This window comes from Hoplias malabaricus, chromosome 14 (genome assembly GCF_029633855.1).
Source record: "Hoplias malabaricus isolate fHopMal1 chromosome 14, fHopMal1.hap1, whole genome shotgun sequence".
Taxonomy (NCBI): Eukaryota; Metazoa; Chordata; class Actinopteri; order Characiformes; family Erythrinidae; genus Hoplias; species Hoplias malabaricus.
Genome location: NC_089813.1, coordinates 28,186,117 through 28,211,315, shown reverse-complemented (window position 1 = coordinate 28,211,315; position 25,199 = coordinate 28,186,117). Strand labels below are relative to the sequence as shown.

Below are 25,199 nucleotides of genomic sequence, written 5' to 3'. Positions count from 1 at the left end.
GAGCCAGTGTATCTTCTTCTGGTATATTAAAAACAAAAAAACAAGCATAAACATGTTATCAAGGTTGAACACTTGAGTTTCATTGGAGGGGTAAAGTAAATCAATATAGTTATTTACTTCCTTGTAATTTTGTTAACATTAGCCCATAGCTAAACCTATCAAAACTGGTTAGATATCAAAACACTATGTTCTAAGGCCAACCAGTATTTGTAGAGTCATTTATTATAATTGAGTGCATTGGGGAAATCTGTAATAAAATGTTTTTGTTATTTGTGAAAATAATGCATAATATGAACTATCCTTAATTATTAACTTTTTAAGGCAAAAGAATTGAGTAATGGAAGAATTAGGATTATTAAATATCACAATCTTGACAGTTGGCTGTAGTCTGGGACATTGACAAATGCATACGAAATGGTAGTAATCGACTTTGGTATTCTAAACCCTTTAAAAAAGTTTAAATAACTATGCTAAATGGAGAACCGTTTTGGAGGAGAGTCTTATTGGCGAGTCGAGTCCTTCAATATGATACACTTAAAAGAGCCGAATGCCCATGCCGTTCAAGCAGGGGCCTCTTTACACAAAAAAGAACAGGGCGGGGCCCACTCATATTTCCGACCAATTAAAACGCCACCAGAGAGCGGTTGCTGTGGTTCTTAGCCAATGAGTGTCAAGGATGTGTTTTCGATGAGTAAGGGATTCCGTGCAGGGACAGAGAAGTGTTTACGTGCCAGTTGAGCCAATACGTGGCGCGTAAGGCGGTTCGGGGCGTGTTCTAGGTGAAGAGATTGGCCAAACATCTGCTTGATTGGCAGAACGTTCGTGTACATGGGCTACGTGACTGCAGCGCGCTAGAATGGAGTGTTTTGTTCCAGTTCGAGACAAGGTGGTCGAGCTGGGTTCGAGAGGCGACACCCATTCGAAAAAAATGTGAAACTTAGAGTACAATTGTTTCAGAAATATGGAACAGCTGAAACATATTGATTCGTTCACGCAGCCGTTTCCGGAAGATGTACTTCTCCCCTCGCCGATAAAGAAAACAGACTGAAGGGAACGTGCTGTTTCCTGTACTCTGTGATTAGTCCTAGGTTTAGTCTTATCTCTCCGCACAGAGACTGGGCTTTGACGTGGCTTTTAGAGGCGAGTTCGTCCCCAAACTAGAATAACACTGATGAATATCACATCAGCTCTGGAAACGGTAAACAAACACTCATTTCCCCTTAAGAAAAACGTGTGTATACATATATATAAATATATATATATATATCATAAAAGCCATCAAAGAAACTTTCATTGGAGCCCCACGGTAATTTATAGCCATTAAAGATTACTTCCTTTCTATTTTACAATTGTATACAAATATGTAAGAAATATTAACATCATGAGAAGATTTGATCATATTACAATATAACTATAATATTAAAATGGACAACAACAGTTAGTTCTCCCAATAATATAATTATACAATATCATGGTTTCCCCTTTTATCTAACTTGCATTAAACATTCATAGTTTGTGTGCCCTGGTAAATTCTACCCCTCCAAAATGAGAAAATGTCAAATGTGTAATAATCGCAGGCCCAGTTTGTTACATACAGGGGTGCAAAATCTATAAAGATAAAATTTGTGGGGGAAAAAAATCCACATATTAAAAGCTTTTAAGTAACAACAACAGCAGATGTCCATATAAAACGCCAGCCTAAACCAGATTTTTGTTTCTACTTGTATACCACTAGGGGAAATATTTTTGACCTTTAATTAAGCCTGTAAAACCGAAGGTTATGTTGCTTTTTTATATTTGCTTAAGGTGAACAAGAACTAGTCCTTAACTCACTCCCCCTTTGTGTTGTTCTTCCTCAAGCACAACTGCATGCACACATATGTGCACACGCACACACACAGAGAGAGAGAGAGAGAGAGCACTAGTGAACACACTGCACATGCATGGCAGATTTTCTCTGATGATATATTATCAGTATGTAAAAGTACACAAAAACTGAAATATTTTTCAGCCCTGAATTCCTTTTGCATTCTCTTTAATCAAATGAGAGACATGGATTTGACTTCAGTATAAAAGAAACGTCCTGAACCTTTCCATTCCAGAAAGACCCACAGTTCAGTTCTGTACATTAGACAAAAGTTAGAGCATTCATTTGAACAGTGATAAATCATGTGTTCAAGAATTTGGTGCTAAATTGGTAAGTCACAGCGCACTAGTTGTGGCACATTAAAGATGAACAGGATGTTCACATGGATGTAAGACATGTGGTGATTTTTAATAATAATGAAAAAGAATGGCAATTATTATTTTTGCGTAACATTTAAAATCAAACAATAGAGATTGGCTCCTTCAAAGCTCAACTTGTTCCTTCAAAGCTCAATTTGAGATAAAACTTGATTGGAAATATCAGTCTTTCTAATGTTTCTCTTCCCATGGTATTAGATGGGGGTCAAATGGAAACAAAGTGTATCGTTTTTAGCTTGATAAATGTTAAAGACAAAGATAAACACTGTAAACTTCGGTTATCTATCAGAACCGCAGCAACTGATCTGGGCTCATATACTTTTTGCAAAAGAATCATGTGCAAAAAGTTGTTTTCACAAATGGATATGACTGTTACAAAATCAGCAGTCACAAATTAATGGACGTTTATCTACACAATGAAGTTGTTGTTGTGTATTGCAAATCTTGCTGTTTTTTTTACAAGGCAAAAGCATAAGTGCTGGTCCTCCTTGAACCACTGCAGTCAAGGCCAATATAAACCCCAGAACAAAACAAAAACATCTCATTCAGATGACTGGCGTTAATATCTGTTAACATTCTCACAACAAAGTAAATCTGTGTCATTTTGATACAAAAAAGTCTTGTGTCCACATCTCCAGCAGAAAGTAATATTGTAGCTTTGTATATCAGAAAATGAATAAAAGATGATGGAAGGCTTGTAGGCTCAGAGATGGAGTGACACTAGCTTTACCATGACATTAAATCATAGTCTCTGTAGTACCCGCTAAGACATCCAGTTCAAAATTAGCCTTCCCTGATCTTGGCAGCTAGGGCAGAGTTTTCCTGACGAATAGATTTATAGTCTTCCAGAATCTTCTCCAGGTTACTAAGCGTCTTTTTACCATTCTCAGTCTCAATCTGCAAAATGGAAAGAAGAAAGGACAATGACAAATATGGAAAAATACAAGGAATGAAAAATAGCAAAACTTTTCCACACTACTATATTTACTGTACAGAGCAGGATATTCTCTTTATTTTTTAAGAATGTGTGATAGTTGAAGGAGCTGCAGGTACATGCCCTTGCATGTATAATCATGTAACCAAAAAGTGGTGATAAGAGTACAAATTCGCTAAATTATGAAGGAAAATAGTCATATCTAGAACTTCTTTAATGTCTGAAACTTGGAAGCTGTAGCTATTTACAGGTAAACAAGAATAGAAAAGTAAAGTCTCACTTGTTCCTCTAGATCTCTGATCTCTCTCATGATGGTGCCTGTGTCTTCGATGGTCTGAATGAGCTGGGTGCAGTTCTGAGAGGAAATGATGAATGACATATTGAGAAACAATGTAATAAATAAACGATATGGTGAGAAAATCCACATAATTTAAAATTCCTTTAAACCTGTATTTTTCAAACTGATGGTAACGAGATGTTAAGAGTTTACATATGAAGCACATTATGGAGCTCGCTTTTAACTCATTCATGCACTGCTACTACCATTGGTGACCATGACACTGACACATTATTTACATGATTTTCACCCAGCTGTTGTACTTGATAGCAAATAAACAAATCTTATATAACACAAAGCATTTTTAAAAAAATTAAAGCTGAAAATTCTTGTGTCATGAAGCTTAGCTCAAATAAATGAAATTATCTACATTAATTGCATATTTTTCTAGATAAACAAAATGAAAACAAACATTGAATCATTCTAATAAGAAAAATATTAACCACCTTGTAATAATTTTAAGGAAAAAATAATTTCCATAAATTTTGCAATTTGTAGTATTAAGTGATGGCATTGTGTGACCTTGTTTTTAATTACAAAGAATCAAGCAACTTAAATACTGCAGTTTAAGTAGTGTCCCTACTGTAAGCAGACCCATCATGGAATTTTTCCCAGTGCAATGAGTCTTTTTGCTTTGAGCTACTACTGACCTCCTGCTTTGTGAACTGTGCTGAAATATACTGCATAGTTCACAGTATGTTATAATGAACTCTGCTCTATTATTGAACCTGTATTGCAATGGAAATTTCACTTCATTATGAACTTCAGACAGAAATAAAGTGATTGATGCTACTTTTGGTAATACATTAATAAAAGTTTATTACTGCATATTTTATTAGTGGAAAGCCTGCAGATATTCTTGTAAATGTCAAATACATATTTATAAAATTATACTACTCTTGTAACTTCATCTTTAGAGATTTAAGTTCTGTTACCCCACCACATCCCCCTGTATATTTACCTAATATATGTTTGTTCTTTTGCAATATGTATGCTACTGTGATGCTGCAATTTCCTTCTAGGTCAATAAAGTGTAATCTTATCTAAATTTACAAGCAATAGATTCCTGATAAAGCACCATTGATCTTAATGACTGAAAAGGAAACAGTGATTACTGTGCTAGGTTAGCTAACCTATATTCAGAGATGTATTGTGCAGTGGTCATTTTGGATAGCAAATAATATGGCTATACTTGTGTTTTACACAGCACAACCCCTTGTTACTATCACCATCCCTCTAAGTAAAAACAGAAATGGTAGATTTCTGTACAATATACAATGTCACAGCAAACTCTGAATACAGAAATACAGCAACAACAAATACAGAAAATTTGAAAAATGAAACAAATTTATAATAAGTTACACACAAATAAAAAATATCATGTCCAAGAATATACATAAGCATGGGCGTTATGTTATGATTTACACCAACTGCACTGAACCTCTAATAAACACTCAGTCGCATAAAGAATCAAAATTGCATAGCAACAAGACCTTGAATTTAAACTGAAATCTTTTACATTTGAACCTATTTTGGTTTGTTGGAATAAGTTCCCTATTATGTTGAATAAAATAACCACATGCTTTATAAAACAAAGAAGAGTTTACAAATGTTACCAGGTATGGCAATATCATATAACTGCCATATATATATATATATATATATATATATATGAGAAGATGTTAAAAAAATATTAGACAAGTAGAGCCCTCACCTCATGTAAGGCAGCCAGGTACTTATAAGACTTACGAACAGATTCATCTTTCTTGGCATCCTACAAAGAAAATGGCACAGATTATTAATACTGAACTTAAGTACACTTCAGGAATCATTACTCTGCTTGACAGCTACTAAAAGCATATTTTTGCTGAGGACTTACCTTAAAAACCAACTCATCTGTTACAGCAAATGTCCTGTCCAGCTTTCCTGTCAGTCCATTAATCTCTTTCTGCAACTCCTTAGTATCTGACAGTATCTGCCATAAACACATATTACAAGATTAAATTATTAAATGATGATTCAAAAAGCAATGCACTGCTATGATCTATTAATATTAAAAATCTAATGTCAAAGTATCTGCCTTGAGATTTCATTATCTTCTAAAACCATTTTAAATTGTGTTCTGTAACTTGAAATTAGAAGCCTACACTGTCAGAAGCATTTCACACATGTGTATGCATTAAAAGATTTTTTGTTACATTATTGAAATCAATTATTCCCAATTTTACATAGAACATCTAGGCCAACTGTTCTCAAACTTCTTTGCTGAATGTACTCTTTATATACAAGTACCAATGTGCACACCCCCAACCAACTGCTTCCCACCAGTCACTACCAAGAACCAGTACACTATCATCTTACCAGAACACTGTTCCTATACTAAGCATTCTGTACTGTTAACACTTGACCTGCACATACAAAAAACATGAACCCATGAAAATTGTGACAGGCAAATATTCAATTTGTACCACGAATAATACCTAAAAATTACCAAAGCATTTTCTTAAAGACATCCTTATGAGAGTTGCGTCCTCAGATTTTCTCAAAGATTTTATTTTCTTTTTGAACTTCTGAGATCTTTCTGCAGTTACTTTAGCGCCTCCCTGTGGCTCCCGAGTCAGAAAACTGCTGATCTAAATGCACAGTTGGTATGACCTTAGGAAATCATGGAGACTGAAGCAATATTGAATAAATACCTTTGTGATTTCCTCCTTCTGTTTCTTAATATTGCTGACAATCTCAAGGATCCTCATAGTGTAGGCTGAGCGAGAAACATCTTTAGGCAAAGTCTCATACTCTGTAATCTGTTGCAGGAGCACAGATATAGTATAATACTTCATTTTTCAATATATTTGATGGCAGATTTTTCCTGAACATAGCAACAAAACACTATTTCCTGTTGACTCACATTTTGTCTGTACAATTTTATATATATCTTGAAAAAGGGGAACAATATTTTGGTCTTGTGTTTAACAGGTAGTGAGTACTAAATCCAAGAAAAAAATGTTTAAAATACAGGTGCCGATTGATTTTATACAGTTTTGTACAGTTTGCTCAAAATATGCAGTCTGTAATTGATTGTCTGGGTTCTTCAGATTGCTTCAACACAAGTAGTTTCAAAGTGCCTCTCTGGAAATGTGTGGCTGCTTCAACAGATGTAAAACATATTATTTTAGGTTTTTATGGCATTTATATCATAAAATATAATAAATAACTTTATTAATGCTACCTTAAATAACATTAACATTACAAACATTACCATTAACATTACAAATAACAAAATCCCCTACCAGCTGCTTATATAGGCTCTCCTTTTTTTTGGCCTCTTCAGCAGACTGTCGGATTTTATCATGAAGTTCCTTAATTTCAGATAACTTCCTGGAGGACTCCATCTAGTAAAAATGAGAGAAGTGGTCATTTTTGAGGACAACAAACAACTAAAATGGCATATAACATATAATGTAATTGCTGCACATAAAATTAGTACATCATTCAGCTGTTAATTCTGTTAATTCTTGCTGTTTCCAAAAACCTGAACAAATCATCTTAAAATACCCTATGCCACCTTTATTTATTAAAACGATAAGTGATTTCAAAGCTTGTTTGGTAGTGTAAGTAACTACTTATTATTATATTTTGAATTTTCTAGCTATATTGCATTTCCATTTAATTAAAGGGTAACTTATATTGTGAAAAAACACTTTAAAAGACTGTAGGTTTCCTATCATCTTTTACGCCACTAAGCACGATGGCACAGGTACGTGGTGACTTCACGTCAGGTGTGCTTCTACCTGATCTGTGTTTGTTTTTATTATTGTTGTTGTTTTGTCAAGTGTTTACAGCTATTACCTATGCATCATGATAATTTGCTTCATATTTGAGGGCGTATGGAGGTGTTTTCTGGTTCAGTGACTGTGATTAATTCACAAAAAGCTTTTTCCCCCACCTTTCCTGAAGCTGACAGTTCCTTCTGAGATTTGTTCTGAGATTGTTGCTGTGGGTGACAGTGTAACCGGAGAAAATGGCAGCGAAGAAAATGTGGGAGAGGAGGCTGTTTGATTTGTCTGATTTCTATCTCTACATTGACTTGACACAGAGCCTACACCATTGCAAGCGTTTATACTTCTGCAACTAGGGTTGAAACTCAAATATCTTCCTCTACACTAGAGGTGTCCAACCACCCCGTATCATACACCATACAGTCATGTGAAAAAGTAAAACTCCTTAATAATCTTTGTCTTTTTGAACATATTTAAACATATAAACATTTGAGTTTCATTTAAACAGTATCGAGAAATGGAGCTTATATAACTAAACAAATAAAAAACTGAAGAAATCAGCCCCAAACCATGACATTTCCACCTCTCTGCTTCATGGTTGGTAAGGGTTTCTTGTCCTCAAATTCTGTGCTGGTCGTCTTCTGATACTATGCCCAAATAATTCAGCTTTGGATTTATCTGTCCAAAGCACATTGTTCCAGACGTCCTGGTCTTTGTCTATGTGCTTTCTGGCAAATTAGTCTTGCCCTGATGCCTTTTGACAGCAAGTCATTTCCTGATGCTAGATGCATGTACCTCGACATCAACTGTGGCAAGAGCCACTTGTAGGTCCCGTGATGACATTTTGGGATTGTTTGGGACTTCTTTATGCGGTCTATCTTTTGCGTTCTGCTCTTGGACTAAACTTGTGAGGATGGCCTAACCTGGCCATGTTGGCAGGTGGTTTAAATGTTCACCACTTAGAAATCAACAATTCTACTGTCCGGAAAATGATCTCTTTAGATTTCGGCATAGTGATACCATTTCAGCAACCAAGGGCAAATCAAACTAATGTCTGAGGTTTAAATAAGACAGCCTCCTTCAATGTCCTCTTTAATGATAGTCTAATCATTTGCAGCTGATGTGGTGCATTTTTTAATGATATATGTGAGTTATGCTTTAAGCTTTAAAATAATAAACTCTTTAAATTGGTCAGCAATATAATATATTTATGTTTATACAAAATCTCCCAAAAGACATTGTTCAGAACATTAAACACTGGATTTTTTTCCATTATTTGGTATTTTCGATAGGATACCTGCCTAAATATCTCATTACCGATCCTGAAACAACACCATGGCAAAAAACCTAAAACATCAGGAAAAGTAATGTACATTTTCTACAAGCTGAGGGAGGTCGGCAAAATCGCTGGTATCTGCTTGATAAGTGTGGTGCCACACGTCACGTTTCACCATTTCTGGGTCCAATCGCGCCTTTGGTCCCATGTCATACATTCATAAGACATGTTTATTGTTTAAATAAATATGCTCCGTCTCAGAGAAAAGAAGCCGCAGAAAGAAAGCTGTCTCTCCCACTCATGGTCAGTCCCAGTGTTCTAACAATGTTTTCTTGTCCAAAATTTTAACTATGCATCGCATGGACCACAACGACTGTGATTGGTCTGAAGTTGGACAGACATTATTTATGCAGAACAAAAGTATAGTTGAAACCTGGCTTAAACCAGGAGAGAGCTCCCAACTCACTGAACTGTTTCCATCGGACTATAGACATTTTAACTGTCCTAGATTAAGTAGGCGAGGTGGGGGGGTCTTGCTGCTGTTTTTAAAAACATTTTTCATTTTTCTCCTTTGTCAGTCTGTGTTTTTAAAAGCTTTGAGCAGCTGGCTTTTAAGGTTTTAAGTGAAAAGCCAGTGTTTTGTTCTGTACTCTACCAACCTCCAAAGTCACATGGGTGTTTTTTGTATCAGAATTTTCAGATTTCTTTGGCTTCTATTGTTATTGATTATGATAAAGTGCTGCTAGTGCGGGATTTTAATATCCATGTAGATAATGCTACAAATGGATTTACTTCAGAATTTTTAAACATTGTTGAATCTTTTAATTTTGTACAACGTGCCCGGCCCGACTCATAATTTGGATTTGGTTTTTACTCTGCGACTCAACCTAAATTCCCTTCAGTTGGAAGACGTGCTTCTGACCATAAAGGCATTATCTTTGAGTCTGTCTTTCAATCTAAAACTGAGAATCCAATGTGAAACACATTGTTGTTTTAATGAAGAGTCAGTTATGTTCAGCTATTTTAGATAATGTGGCTCCATATAAGAAAAGATCAAAACCTTTAACTAATCCCTCTTCTTGCATCAAAGGTGACGTGGTGCATTTGAAAAGAGTGCAGACAGGCAGAGCATTAATAGAAGAAGTCTTAGCTTCAGGTCCATTTTTTGTACATAAAAGATTTTATGGTTTTGTACAACAATAAGTTTAGGGATGTAAGAGCTTCATATTTGAATAGTTTAATTATGGCTAATAAGCATAATCCAAGGTTTTTGTTTTCTACTATTGATTCTCTCATCACTGGTGCTATGCTGAATACTCATGCTTCTGAGAAAACATGTAAGATTATTGTTATCAGACCTAACATTCCTTCATCGTCCATGTGTATTGATGCTCTTCCTGTTGTATTTTGACTCAGTTCAGCCCAGAGAGAGATTGTGCAGCACTAACAACCTTCCTCCAGACCTCATGATGTTCTTCATTCAAATTTTCTTAAAAACATTTTAGAGTTTGTTAGTTCAATTTGCAAAATATTGTGAATCTTGCTCTTATTTCTGGGTGTGTTCCTGATTGTTTTAAGGAAGTCTTTGTGCAGCCATGTCTTAAGAAACCAGGCCTTGACCCTAATGATTGCTCAAGCTATAGGCCTATCTCTAAACTGCCTTTCATTTCAAAATTTTTGGAGAAGATACTTGCAGATCAACTTGTGCATGTGATGGAAAAGTTTTCAATCTGGATTTCATAAAAAAAAAAAAAAAAAAAAAGCACTGAAACCAGCACTTGTGAGATTTAAGCAATAGTTGTATGTATTCTGTTGCTGGAGAGGTGTTCTGTTCAGGTTTAGTCAATGTGTTGGCATATCAGGGACTACACTAGTTTGTTTTTATCATATTGATCAAATAGAAAATTCTCTGTGGCTTTTGGAAATACAGTGACTTCTGTGGTTGATCTTACATGTGGGATACCTCAAGGTTCCATTCTTGGCCCGATTTTATTTTAAATTTATATGCTTCCTCTTGGCATCCTTTTTAGGTGCTTTAATATTTCTTTTCACTTTTATGCAGACGATGCACAGCTGTATCTCTCCATTGGCTGGAATACCTCAGTAGATTAACTAATCTTACTGAGTGCATGGACACTGTTAAAGTGTGGATGAATTGCAACTTCCTTAAATTAAATGATAAAACAGGTAATTGTTGTTGGTTTTAACAGCATTCCAAGGGATTTGCCGGTGACATTTGGTTCACTCACATCTAGAGTGAATGCATTTACTAAAATCTGTGTGTTGTTTTTGATCCCCAGTTACTATTTTCTTTACATATAAAGAAGCTTGTTCAGTCCTGTTTTTTGCAAGTAAGAAATATTGCAAAGATCAAACAGATATGGTCTTTTCAGGACTTGGAGGGAGTTATCCATGCTTTTGTTTTCTCATGTATGTATTATTGCAATGCCCGGTATACCTGCATAAACCTAAACCTTTGGCAAGAGTTTTGGCTTTTAACTAAAACCAGTTGGCAGGATCACATCACCCAGGTGCTAGCCTCTATTCAATGGTTGCCAGTGAAGTATCAAATTGATTTTACGATTTTGGTTCTTACTTCTATGGCATTACATGCTGAGGTGCCTGAATATATGTGTGAATTGTTAGTTCCCCACATAAGTACAAGGTCACTGAGATCCACAAATAAAGGGTTGCTTGTTGTTCCATAAACTAAACTAAAGTGAAAGGGAGACTGAGCATTTGCTGTGTGCACACTTAAATTGTGAAAAAATCTTCCCCTAGATATTAGACTCTCTGAGTTCTCATTTTCTTTTAAGAAATGCCTTAAGACCTATTTTTATTCTCTAGCTTTCTTGAACTTTGATCATGGGTAGTGTGTTTTTTTTTTACTATTTTGTGTACATTACATTACATTATTAAATGTGAAGCACTTTGTAGCTTTGTTTTTGAAAAGTGCTATACAAATAAAGATTACTTATTTACTAAAAACATCAGCATATGATAAAATGGCTTTACCTCTCTATTACTGCAGAGCTCTTTGAGTCGACGGTGTTCGTCAATAAGTGGTGCTCTATGTTTTTCCCATTGTGAAGCCAAATGAACAACTCTCTTAGCGCTAGATTCTACCAAGCTCTGAAACACACACACACACACACACAAACACTGAAGTATTGCAAATTAACAAATGTATTTATAAACTATAGTGTATAGGGTTTTTCCTCTACCTGTAACTTGACCAGGTTGTTCTCAGCATCAGGAAGGAGGTCTATGGTCTGTTTCTTCACCCTGACTGAGTCCGCCTTTTCTGAATTGTTTAACTCTTTCTGATTCAGCTCATCTGACACCTAAAAAAAAAAAAACACACAAACTCACAGTATTAGTTGCCTATTATACATTCATGACATGTAAAATATTATGACACTAGGCAATCAGCACCACAATGTTCGTAGTCACTCTTAGTCTACAATTTATGGGATAGCAGACACCAATGAATCACAGCTCTTTCTGTCTGAAGGAATGCAAACAACACTTTGTGATTAACTGCTGATATGATGTCCTGATAATCAAAAATGAAACTCATCTTTGAAACTAAACTGAATATTGAACATTGCTGAACAAGCTGTATGAAATGTACTTTTGTTGATCGTTTGTACTTAATATTATTTATGATTCTCAAGTTTCTATTCCCTTTTTAAAAAGATAACTCCAGCTGGAAGTCTTTCAGTTGCAATCTGACACTGCAGTTCATCAAAAAAGGAAAAAAATTGATCAAAATTTCCCCACCTACTTTTTAATTGTTTACACTCAGCCTCAGCTGCATCCATGTATTTTCTAGACCAGTATTCTCAACTTATAATACCCAAAGTCATTGGATGAAGGGCAGAATACCCTCTGAACAGGGCACCAGTCCATCACTGCATCATACACTGAGGCATTCACTCACACACAGACACTTGGAGAACACATCAAACTTGTATACCCTGTCCTTGTAGACAGTGACCAGAGGTGGGGTTTGAATCCACAACCCCAGAACTCTGGTTCTGTGTGACAGCATTACTGACGTTTTTTTCCCTCACAAAAACCAATAAATTTGATCACAGCAGAAGTTTTATCAACCTGCAGTGGCTTCCAGTCAAATTTTGTATTGGTTATAAAATCTGTTACTGACATATGACCTATGACCTTATTTCCTGCTATGAACCACCACATACACTTATATCACAGGCTGGCATTCTAGTAGTCCAATAATTTAAAAGGCTTCAGTGGGGGAAGAGCTTTTTCATATAAAGCCCCCCAAATTTGGAATAAAGTTTCATTTTATGTTTGGGATTTAGTCTAAATCTTTAAATCTAGGCTTTTAGGAATTATCCTTTCATCTTAGATAAAGGTTGTAGATCATTGTAGGTTGTATCTTTCTACTCTTCTCTTTGTTAATGACTGCTCTCCTGTCCAGCCAAACTTCATATCTGGGGCATCTGTCATGCCAATGCATCAACACATGTTTACAGGATAAGAACTGATTCTGCACAGACCATACCAAAATCTCCACAACTCACTCAGGCTCTAAGGCTGTTTCTACCTATGCAGCCTTAAATAAAACTCATTTGTTTACAGTTTGTTTGACAAGAGGATGATGGGTCACTCCTTGTGAGTCTTGTTTCCTCCCAAGGATTCTTCCTCTAGCATCTAGTGTGTAATAACCTTGCCCACTGTCACGTTTGCTTTACATACTCATGTTGGCTTGTGCAAGTTGATTCTGTTAGAATTTTTGGTGTCTGATTTGCAACATCATCAGGTTGTAAAAAGTGCTATACATATACATTTGATTTGATGATGCACCTCAGTGATGTCCTATAATCTACATTTAACTTCATAAAAAACATTGTAACACTGGGTTAAAGCATTTCCTGGCTTTGTGTCCTAGACAGTATTTTAGCATTCTTGCCATGAAAGGGGAGAATTTTACTCTTTTTCTCTGGACTCGTACAAAGTTCTCACTCAAGAAACTAAAGTAAAATTGTGGTTCACACTAAACAGTCTTTGAATTGCTCAGATTTGTTGACTGTGATAACAAAAATCAATTTACTGGTCATAAACAATTTGCTTTTTTGACACGTGAGTAAACTACATTCACACGGAACCCCTTTTCATGTACCCACTGGTCAATAATAGAGTAAAAATATATTTTGTAAAAATGTGTTGTGGTTATTACCTGATGAATGGACACTGTGAGCTGCCTGATGTCTCCATCCACCTCATCCATGTGGACAGACAGGTTCTGCAGCTGTTGTTGCAGGCCAGACAGTTCCACCTCCTGCTGGGCCTTCATGTCCTCTTCTGATTGATGGGAGCTGGGAAGTGCACTTACTGCTGCTGCCATCTGCTGGGCTGCTTTTTCAGGCTCCTGCAAAATAGATATTTCAAGTCTGTACACAGCAACAGTTTTGACCTGTATCAGCAGGGACTTCTACACGTCATGTATTTATTTATTTTTATTTTTTATCTTTGTTTTATATTCATTTTTAATATTATTTTTTTAAGTAACGATGGGTATTAGAAAGGTGCTATATAAATATAACATTATTATTTTAGTTCTAGTACATATTATATAAAAAAATGCTTTTATTGAAATAATATACTGTCATATATATAAAAGTTCAGACACACTTCTCCATAGTTTATTAAATACTCATGGCAGCAAATTTCTTTGACGAGGTACAGATTAACCAAAGCCACAAGGAGCTGCTGCCTTTACAAAAAAAAATGTAAATATCTAAATCTTATTATGAACATGTATCTGTTAAATATACAGTCATAACATCAGAAAAGAACATCAACATCAATTCAGTCTGCCCTATATACAGCATTTAATGCATGAACATTTTACCTGCTTTTTTTAAGCAGGCTTACTTTGTGTTAATCAATAATCAGGTTTCCTCTGCTAGCACAGTGCTATTTTAACTAGTGCATCAGTGGCTTTTCAATTTGGTTACTTAAAGGTTGTATCAGGGATTCAACTAATGTTTTTTCTTCATTTTGTCTTGAAATGACACTCACTGAAACTCACTACACCTTTTCCCTGCATTTACAGTGTGCGTAGGGATGCCACCTTTCTGAAATCAAAAAAAGGAAGACAGGGGCCAGGGGACAAGCTGTGCCTTTCCCTGCTGTCATGTGAGTCTCTGTGTAGAGAAAACTTTCCAGTCATAAGGGAGTATTACTGTGCAGCAAAAAAGAAGAAGGTGGACATAAGGAGCTATCTTTCAAAGAAATGTGTAAGTCACGCAAAGTTCTCTAATGAAATGAGTATAATAAGAGCAGGCTAAAATCATCTGTAGTTATGAATAAGATGGTTTGGAAATTAACTGTAGAACAAACTGTCAGTTGTCAGTTCTCTTTCATTGTCGTTTTATCGCAAAGGGGGGGGGGTGTTGAGTGGTAGATTCAAAGGTCCCCACCAAAGTCAAGAGCAAATCTATGCCATTGGTTTCTTAGTGTTATTGTTACTCTATATGAAATTATCTAATGTGATTTTTATGTATTATGTAAGAATAACTTTTATTCAAAATAATCCATCTGTGATGTGTTGAGGGAGAATGATGCTAACATTATTTCTATCTAAAAGCAGAGCTATTGTTCCCAGTGTTTCAGCATGGACCCACTGCTTTCAGTGCTGCCGCAAAACAACCCCCTGTAGGAGGGACTGTGACTTAATTGGCTGAAGCACTGAATTATGGACAGATAACACTGACTGCTGATTGGATAAATAAAGGCGATGACCAAATGAAAAGTGCGTTCTATGTTTAGGACCTGTGAAGAATCTCGCTCCGGCTGAGAGAGAGCATCGTGTTTCTGTTTCAAATCATTGCCATAACAGTGTGACCTCAAAAACAGGGAACAAAACACGACCTGTATTCAAAACGGAAAGGATATTTTAGTGTCCAAATACCGGACAATCCCTCGTTTTAAGTGATGGTTGGCAACACTACGTGTGCGTATTCTGTCAAGAAAGCAATACAGACTGACAGCCAATGGCATCGAAATGGACATGCACCGCAAGAAGCAGATCCCCCAGGTCCTAGCGTGCCCAAGTTTCATTACATTGTTAATATGGATACAGAGAGAACCGATTTTGAAAATGAAAGACTTTGGATAGCTAAGTAAAATTTAGAGGGGGCTAAAGCCCCCCTAAACCAGGGCTAACGACATCCATGTTGTGGGGTGTTAGTGTGTGTTGCACTGATGCAAGTGGATCAGACACAGAGGAACTGCTAAATTTATGAAAGTTAATACAACTCGAAAGGGGTACAAAAAAAAACCCAAATTACAAATGGGTTTCTGTGGTAATTAAATCAGTGAATAAAAACTTACAAACAAGTTCAATTTTAGCCATGTTAAAAAGAGTAATTTTCCCCCCTCAAACTTACTATTCCACCTTAAAAGACATGGAGCTTCTGAATGTAAACAAACCAGAGAGAACAGCACATTCCTAGAATCATCAACGTTGCCTTTAAATGCAAAAATGTGGTGCTAAATAGAGGTATATTTGCTTTGCAAAATGTCGTTAATTAGTACATTTGTCATCAGTCCTTTGTTTGCTGCACCCCCAGAGGAACATAAGGACAAGGATTCCATTTAAGTAACTGGTATAAATTTTTAAAATATGTATGATGTGTACCTGTGTGAAAGTGAATTTCTCAGAGTGGGTGAAGCGGGTGCCTTTGGTCAGAACATCTCCTCCTGTGGCCATCCCTCCAAAGGAGCTCAGGAGTTCAGCGAGGTCAGAGGTCGAGCGGGTGGCTCCATGTGTGTCAGGCCGAGTTTGTGCAGTTGCCCTCAGCTGCTCCTCAATCCGCTTCTGCAGCCTCACTCGTTTCCTGGAGCGGTAGTCCTACAGCAAAAAAAATGAGGGAATGAATTCAACAAGACTAAGCATTCAATTTGAATCATCATAATTTCACTCTCCAAATTATCGACTGCAAAATTGTAAGCTTACAGCAGAAGATAAATACAAACACCAGGTTCAGTTTAGGTATGTCGTTTTAGAAATTCCCCACTTTCATATTGATATTTAAGACATTTCCTGTGCCTTTAAACATTAAAATAAGCTAAATTTCACCCAAACGTTTTGCAAAAGTGTCAACTGCACACTGCTGGCTTCAGACTAATAAATGACAGCTTAGCATTAGTGCTTGTTGACTTTAGGGCACAGGAATACTTTCCACATCTCAGACAAGTGGCTAGTGTGCAGCCTGAAAATAGAATGAATATCGAGGTGAGGTGCGAAAGGTCAGCATGGGGGCGCAGCAGACTAGGTGGAGAGGTAATACATGCTGAATGTCTCATTACTGTGAGGGACATCACCGTGTACCTTTTTAAAATGTTTTCTTCTTTACCAAGTCATAACTGAAGAGGAACAACAGGAGAAAACAACATTTTTCATATAAAGGTACTCCAGCTATAGCATGCTTGCTCATAAAATATTAACTTCACCCCAGAAAAAATATCTAAACAGAAATTTCTTCAACAGAAAATATCTAAAATGCCATTCATTTTGCAGCTGACGTCTTGATCGTACAGATTAGACTTTTAAAAAATAAGCTTTCCTCTCACTCTTAAATGTAAACAACCAGCCAAGACTTGTGTAGCAGGTTTCTAAGAAGCTAATATAACATGTATTTAATAAAAGCTTATTAGAATTTACTAATTTACTGTATCTTGTATTTTGACTATTCTGTCAGAAACAGATCTGATAACCATATTTCAATCTGACTCCAAATACATCATATTTTAAGTCCAAATCTTAAGGAAAAACAAATAGAGAAAAAGACATGGATTTTAAAACATGTAAACATGCATTAATTTGACACTCTACAGTGTACAACATAATGTGTCTTCTGAATTTAACTCATCCATTACACACACACACACACACATACACAAAGTACTGCACTGGGTGCAGTGACAGCATGTGCGCGCAGACACATACACCCACACACACACCCACACACAGAGAAAGAGCGAGAGAGAATAGAGGGCAGCCATCCCCAGTGCCTTTGAAGCAATTGGAGAATTGCCTTACTTAAGGGCACTTAAGCCATGAATGAGCAGGAAGGAGACAGTACTATTTCTTTACTCCTGTCATATATTTTAACAGCCCCCCCAAAGTATTTTTTTTTTTTGCTAGTTGTAAGGCTAATATAAGCAACCTTCCGGTTATTCGACTAAACATATGTCATCCTAAAACACACACACACACACACATACATACATACATACATATATAAAACATAAACATGTATATACATTAAAACATTACCAAACACAATTCCTTTTCATTACATTAGACTGCACTAATCAAAGGATTTCCCACACATACATTTTTTCACAAACACATGACTCCTGCATGTCAGATTAAAATTCATTTAAAGTACTGAAAACAGAGTAAAGAAATCAGTACAACTAGAGCAGGGGGAAATGCAGGGAAAATCAAATGTCAAAAAGTAGGAGACACTGATTTTGAGAAGTGAAACATGAACTCTAAGCCTGATACATATTTGGAAAATTATGTTCAAACTGGGCTGAATATGATACCAGGTTTAAACAAATATTTCAAGCTGTAAAGCTCAAAAGCTCATTAGCAATGTGTAGACCACGTGTTTTGCATACACTCTGCCTAAAGGGTATGTATAGAATTCAGGCTCCTATGGATTTTAGCTAAGTAACATTATTCTGTCCGTATTCACATATTTTAAAAAAAAGCTTTTTTTCTTTAAGATTATTCAGTCTTGTGGCTTCACTGCAAAAATAAAAAACATGATTATATTAACTTTTAATTGACTGCGCTACACTTGCAGTACCTGTAAAATTAGATACTGAACTATCTAATGACCACATTTACATCTCTGTGATTTCACTTTACTAATGTGATACATTAGATTACACACCTCAGGAGTGAGTCTGGAGAGAAGACCTTGGCTGTTCCACTCGTTCTCCCACTCCTGAGCCATGCTGAGCTCAGAGACATGGTTTTCCAACAGAGAGGCAGGCACTGAGGCATGCTGGGAAGGCTGGGTCGTTACAGGAAGCAAATGCTCCCTCCAGTACTCCTTCAAATCTGAGAGGGATGTAAGTAAGTATTAAAGAACTACGATCTCTGTGTGTATTTATGTATGTAGTAATGTGGTAATAAAGGTAGGAATGTCAAGATCAGATAAATTGTACCTTGTGTTTGTTTCTTGGTAAGAGCTTTCACAGAGTATGGGAGACTAAGCGGCTGGGCACGGAAATTATGACAGGGACCTGGGCTCTGAGAACAAATTCAGTTTGTATGGATATTGACATTAGCAGCATTAATAACAGATTTGGATAAAAACTAATCTCTGTATCTTTCAAAACTCCAAGCATACAGCTAAATATCATACAGCAGTACAAATTACTTTAGATTAGGGATGCCAAAGATTAACCTATGAACTGTTAACCAACCGTTTCTTTGACATCTCTGACCAATGCTACTGGTTAAGAACTAATTTCCAATAAATAACAGGTCCTATATGAATAGGCAGGTTTTTTATTCAAGTTAAGGAAAGTTTTTAAATTTGTGCATGATTTCAGCTAGAAATAATTAAAAAAAAAATAAAGTGAAAGCAGAGGTGTTTAGGACAAGAGAATTTCAGTACAAGAACAATGATATCCCAACCTCACTGCAAACTTCCTCAATTGATAAGTGATCCACAGAAGCAAAGCATGATGTAAAAGAGTGTGAAGAAATCACCATAGGTTGTGTAAAATTATGGTAGACAGTGTGGACTTTGAGAGAAACTGTGGTACAGAGTGCTAAAGTTGGCCTTAGTCTCGGACAATGCACATGGACCTTTTTGTTCATTAGAACGTTGGCTAGAAATTATTGGTAAACATTGCTTTGGATGTTCAGAATACACACCTTTCAATAGTACATCATTACTTAAAATAGCCCAGTCATTTATATAACTATAAAAATATTAGAGTTGTAAGCCCTTGGTTTAAACAATATCAGGTCCTTAAATAGAGTATGTTAAGTTCACATACACACACATGCCTTGCTCAGCCTGTCAGCAATACAAACCAATCAATATTATGAACATTTACTTCAGTATCAAGTGTGTGCATATATTTTATTTAGATCGATTTAGATTGTGGCTCAATTAATTAGATCCATTAACCTGAACTAGGATGCATGTTAAAACTGATTATTTGATAGATCACATTTTTAATTTTTGGAGTTTTGATGCTCACTTATTTTACAAAATATATGACAAATTAATTTCCCTCTACACTGGATACATTTAAAAATAATTTAATTTATCTCTTAAATTTTCATTAAGGATCATTAAGGAAATACTGAATATCTAATGTCATTACAGCGGCTCAGTCTGGTCCTCACTATGACTCATGGAAACGAGAAGAAATGGTGTCAAACGTGCAGACACTAAACGCGATAAGATATTTTACCAAGTAGAGAAGGAGTTTTATTTTCTTTGTACTAGACCATAATACGGGAAAAGATAACCTAATGTCAGATGCGTCTACATACACATTTTTTAAAATGTATGCATATGTGAATGTATATTTGGTAAATATGTAATCTAGATAGCATAAGGAAATTACAGTAACAGTTCTAGTCTTCTAAGAGTTAAATAACTATCATTTAATTTAATACCTGTGTTTTGGAGTGGAGGGGCAGTCTGCAGGACGGAGGAAGCCAAGGCAAGGCCAGCTGAGCTTTAATCTGGGCTGCAATGGCTTTCTGCAGGAGAGCAGACTTCCCTAAGGGAGGAGGGATGTGTCAGGAATCGCAGAGAATGAAGAACAAAGCTAACTGACTGTACACCTGGAAGTTGCTATTTAGTCTATAATGGCATTGCAAGACATTTTAAAATCAAGACGCAACATGTACAATGTGATCAGGAAACATCAAGCAGCTCAAAGTGTAGCTACAAAACTATAGCTATTAAAAGTTTTGTACAGCTCTGATTTGGCGGAAACACAAACAAACAGAAATGTCTAAAAATGATCTCTCCCCTGCTGACTCAAACAATTAAACGTTCACGATCAAAACCACAAAACCACCAAAAGAAAGTCACAAAAGACAATGTTGAATGGAGTTGATTTTGGACATTTTCCAAAAAGGAAAACAATAACATTCTACAGAGAATAAAGTATATAAAAAGGAATTCATGTAAAGGTAGTATAGCTTTCTTTTCACATTTCTGTCTAAACTGGAGCTGAATGGGAGACCCCCTAAGGTACTTTATCAGATTGCCCTTGAAGCCCTCCTGTACACAATGAAATGAGTCACACTTTTCCCCCCAACCTCAATCACCTTTGGTGAAAAGCCACTTAATGTCTTTATCTGAGAGTGGTTTACCTGCTGGCTGGTCTGATGCTTCTGCACTCTCTCTGGGCAGCTTCTCCACCAGGTACATGAGCAGAGAGCGTATCTCTGGCTCATTGCTGTAAAGGAAGGTCTGGTAGCCTATTTCACCCTTATAGCCCAGGTCCTACACACAAACATGAGGCATATCACCAACCAGTCAATGACAAAAATAGGTCAATTACAATAATACATAATGGTTCAAAAATTCAGCAAAAAAAAAAACTTTTAAATATGTACAATGTTTCACCAATTTGCACAAGAAAACCTAACGCTTTATTACACTCTGTGGTAATTAGGGCACCATATGGCATCTCTTACTAGAATATTTAAGTAATCTATGCAAAGGCACATGCTCACAGACAACAAAAAACTGTTCTGACTCTGGATTTATCACAGTTATGGGTATACATGTTTTCTTTGAAGTTATATAAAACAATTTATTGCACTTTTGCCATGAAACATTGATTTATGAAAGAAAAAACAAACTTCCAAAAAGCTCTAAAATGTTATATCCCTTTATAAGCTAAACATATCTTAAAATTTGTGGGTTGAAACTAAAAAAGCACTCATCTACTAAAGTTTTCAGTTCTGTCAGTGCTACTGAGAGACCATGTATGAATGTTCTGTAGGTTAATTTACACTACAGATGTATTACTAGGCAGAGATCATCAATAATAAATACACTATGAACTTGCATTATGCACTACATATTTATTAATTCTAAACTATGCATTGTGGGCTGTAATTTAAAAAAACATTCAACAAATTGTTTGTCTTTATGTTTTCTATTTTGGAGTTAAATTCTCTAGCTGCCGGACAAGACCCAGTACTCAAGGATACAGAGAGCACACACCTGGCAGGCTTGAGCCAGGCTCATTCCCAGCCTGAAGCGGGCAGACATGCCAGGGGGCAACAAGGGTGACAGACCACTGCCCACACCAGGGTCTATCACACGCAGACATCGCACCACTGCCTCCACTATCAACTCACTGGAGAACTGCTTAACACTCTGCACATCTTCATCAATGTCTCTGTAGGAGAGGAGTGGTTGTTATTCATCAGAAAGACATATTTAGGGACATAGAAATAGACAGGAGGGCATACATGAAAGTACAAACACCACTGAAAAGCACCCATATTGTTACAGAAAGGACCTATTTTGCAAGTTTTTTGACAATTGCTTTATTATAAATGTATAAATAAAAACACCACTCCCCATTTAGCATAGCCAAAGTAGGGAAACTAACATATGCATGTTGTGTATTGTGAATTCAGTAACCTCTAACCAATTGCTGGAGATATCCACCTACTCAGACTCAAGCTGTTTAGGCCAAACCTTTCATACTGAGTTTATACACAATGGACTGTTGCTTTGAATGAGGCACAATATTGAGCAGCCAATCAGAACAGAGATCATAAGGGTCATGTCATACATGGGCCTGAAGGGACAATATGCATTAGAAAAGTGTGATATGGGCCCTTTAGGTTTACTCCACTGTGGAAAAACTGCTAATTCCTTCGCAATGTGTCAAGCAGCATCACACACCCTAACACCCAAATAAATGTGAGTTGTCTTAAAGGAGCAATCAGTCATTTTAGTCCTAAGATACTTCACCTTATGAAACGACCTTTATACTGACAACTAGTAGCTGATTTTAAATATGGCCACCCCATTTGAGGGACTCGCTCTATGGAGAATAAATTGGTTCATTGATGAGTTACAAAACGATTTTAAACGTGCACACAGAGCTGGGAGCAGGCTGGAGTCATGACCAGTGAAGGTGCATAAACACTTACGTGCCCGCCTGTCTGAGAGAGTGGATTAAAATCCGATCAACTTCTTCCATCACTGAAAGCGTTTAAATACAACTGTTAAACCTTTTTAGGCATTAGGCTCCTCCACTGGACTACAACACCGACTTCAATCGAGCAGCTCAGTATGAACAGTGGGAGTCTCTCACAGCTCGATGTAAACAACAGCGCCGAGCCGCTGACACCGCCGATGAACCATCATACTTCTGTCTCTGAGTGTTCCCCTCGGAGCACCGTAAAGCTCCGCGGAGTCCTGTCAGACACTCAGACACCGCTATCACGCTCGCCTTTAGCGTCTAATCGACAATTTCTGTAAAACGTGAAAAAGGAAGTCATATGCAAGGAGTGCCCGCACTGGTGCACGCCGGGAAATGAAGTTTTAGCGCTGCCTGGGTTACTGAAGTCTGTACACTGAGAAATTGCCCTTAAAAACTCTCTTTCCCATAAGCCCCCCTCGACCCGAGTCGCATGACTAAAATGACGCTAGAGCACGTGCTCACGGATCTGATGACCCCATACGGCTTTCTTGCTATCTTACTTTCTTTGTGTGGGAAGTAATTTATATCAAAAATTTTGTAAGAGGAAACACAACCCATGCAAACGCATAATGCCTATGAAAGGAGTAAAACGCAAATTTATAAAATCTACAACAATTTAAACTAGTGCATGTAGTGTTCTCCTATATCCAGGCGCTATTCAAATAAGTGTCAAAGCAGTTGAACAAGCTGATTAAAAATGAAACCACAAAATCTTGATTTCAAACGGACTTTGAACCATGCATGACTATCGTTTTTCAGTGATGTTTGAATAATAGCTTTATTCTAAGAGTCTGTAAAACAAGCTGGATAAAATAAACAAATAAAGACAATTCTCAGACAACGGGCATATTTGAGCCAAATCTATCGGCACTGGCAAATGTTGTGGCCGATGTATGGGCCAAATGTCATGAGTTGGGCTTGACTTGTGTTATGGTATGTTGTCAGGGCTGGATGAAATATCAACATCTGGCCCACGGTGGAACTGTGGGTAAGTTGGGGTAGGCAGATTCACCCTGGGTCAACGTTATCATTCCAGGCCAAACATGGGCCTTAGGAGAACTGCAGATGTGCCACATTTGTGCCAAATATCCTTGGCTATCGGGTTTGCATGATAGGGATGTGAAAGAATCTCAAAAGCATATAATTAAAAGTGAAAGTACGGAGCCAAAATATACTTAAATATATTAGAATACACCTTTATAACTATAATCATTTGACAGTTTGTTTGTTTGTTTGTTTGTTTGTTTGTTTTTGACAAACACACTTACCCTAGACAAAGTAACTGAAATACTTGTTGTTGGCAAGATTCATACTGATCAGATTATGGAAATTTGTTTAAAAAACTTAAATGTGCTGGAAATTGCCTGTCATCTGTAAAAGTGTATATTTATCTGGATTTAGAAAATTTCTCTTGGAAAATTACAGATAAAGTGAGCCATTTCTGTTTTTCATTTATCAAGAATTAAGTATAATAATCAACATTACTTTAAATAGGTATGAATAGATACAATTTAATGAATACATTAGAATAGTTATTTACTATATAGACAACAAATTAAGCACATGATGTTTGATATTGTTCAAGAGCATTTTGTGCCCTCTGGCAGCCAAAAAAAAGATTTTAGAATTATGCACTTGTCCACTCTCTCTCCCTCTTTCTCTCTCTCTCTCTCACACACACACACACACACATACACACAACTTGCTATTACAAAGCATAATGTGACAACATGGCAAGGGTAAATTTGTTCTCTAAAATTTTCTGCAGTAAATAATGTTTTAGTGACTTACATCTCTGAATGTTTGAAACCACTGTGCTGAAATGTTATGGTCTCTGCAAGGAGGTTGCTGACCACACTATGCCTCTAAAATGATCTGCCCTTATTGTCAGGTTAAAATTAGACCAAGATAACAAAGTCTAGGTAATTCCTGTGTGGATAGCATAAGAGGAAAATAATAGTCTAGCCATTGATTTGGTTTCCCAGAGAGGGATTAAAGGGAATGTCTACGATTGTGGGGAAATGCTGTTCTCTCTGATTTGTTTATGTTCAGATGCTCTGCGTCTTTTAAAGTGTAACCTTTTGTTTGAGGGACAAAAAATGTTGTTTGTATATGGCTGAAGTTCAACTTAATAAACACATCAGACTGATTTCAAGCACACAATCTGACTGGAGAGCTAGCAAATGATGAGGAAACACCCTTGGAATTAATTAAAATTATTAATGTCACCTTTAAGACTAGTCTTGGATTTTACAGGCTTCTGAATTTCCACTGATAGAAAAATAAAGATAATAAATTCTGTGTTCAGGCAACCAGCCCATAAAGACCCAGAAGTAAAAGCAATGTAAAGACTTTAAGTGATTA

The 25,199-nt window shown here is 36.5% G+C and overlaps 1 protein-coding gene across 1 annotated transcript; it reads right to left on the bottom strand.

Moving 5' to 3' along the window:
• Positions 1–1,456: 1,456 nt before the first annotated feature.
• On the bottom strand, positions 1,457–23,139 carry ccdc22 (coiled-coil domain containing 22). The gene is made up of 16 exons (XM_066643813.1): positions 22,783–23,139; positions 21,839–22,016; positions 20,977–21,109; positions 20,269–20,375; positions 18,795–18,879; positions 18,518–18,687; positions 16,249–16,461; positions 13,783–13,974; positions 11,795–11,914; positions 11,586–11,702; positions 6,806–6,907; positions 6,212–6,319; positions 5,395–5,490; positions 5,230–5,289; positions 3,459–3,533; positions 1,457–3,141 (listed from the first exon to the last, which is right to left on the bottom strand). Exons 1-16 carry the CDS (start codon positions 22,830–22,832, stop codon positions 3,028–3,030), a joined length of 1,920 nt encoding a protein of 639 aa, XP_066499910.1. The 5' UTR covers positions 22,833–23,139; the 3' UTR covers positions 1,457–3,027.
• Between the last annotated feature and the right edge of the window lie 2,060 nt (positions 23,140–25,199).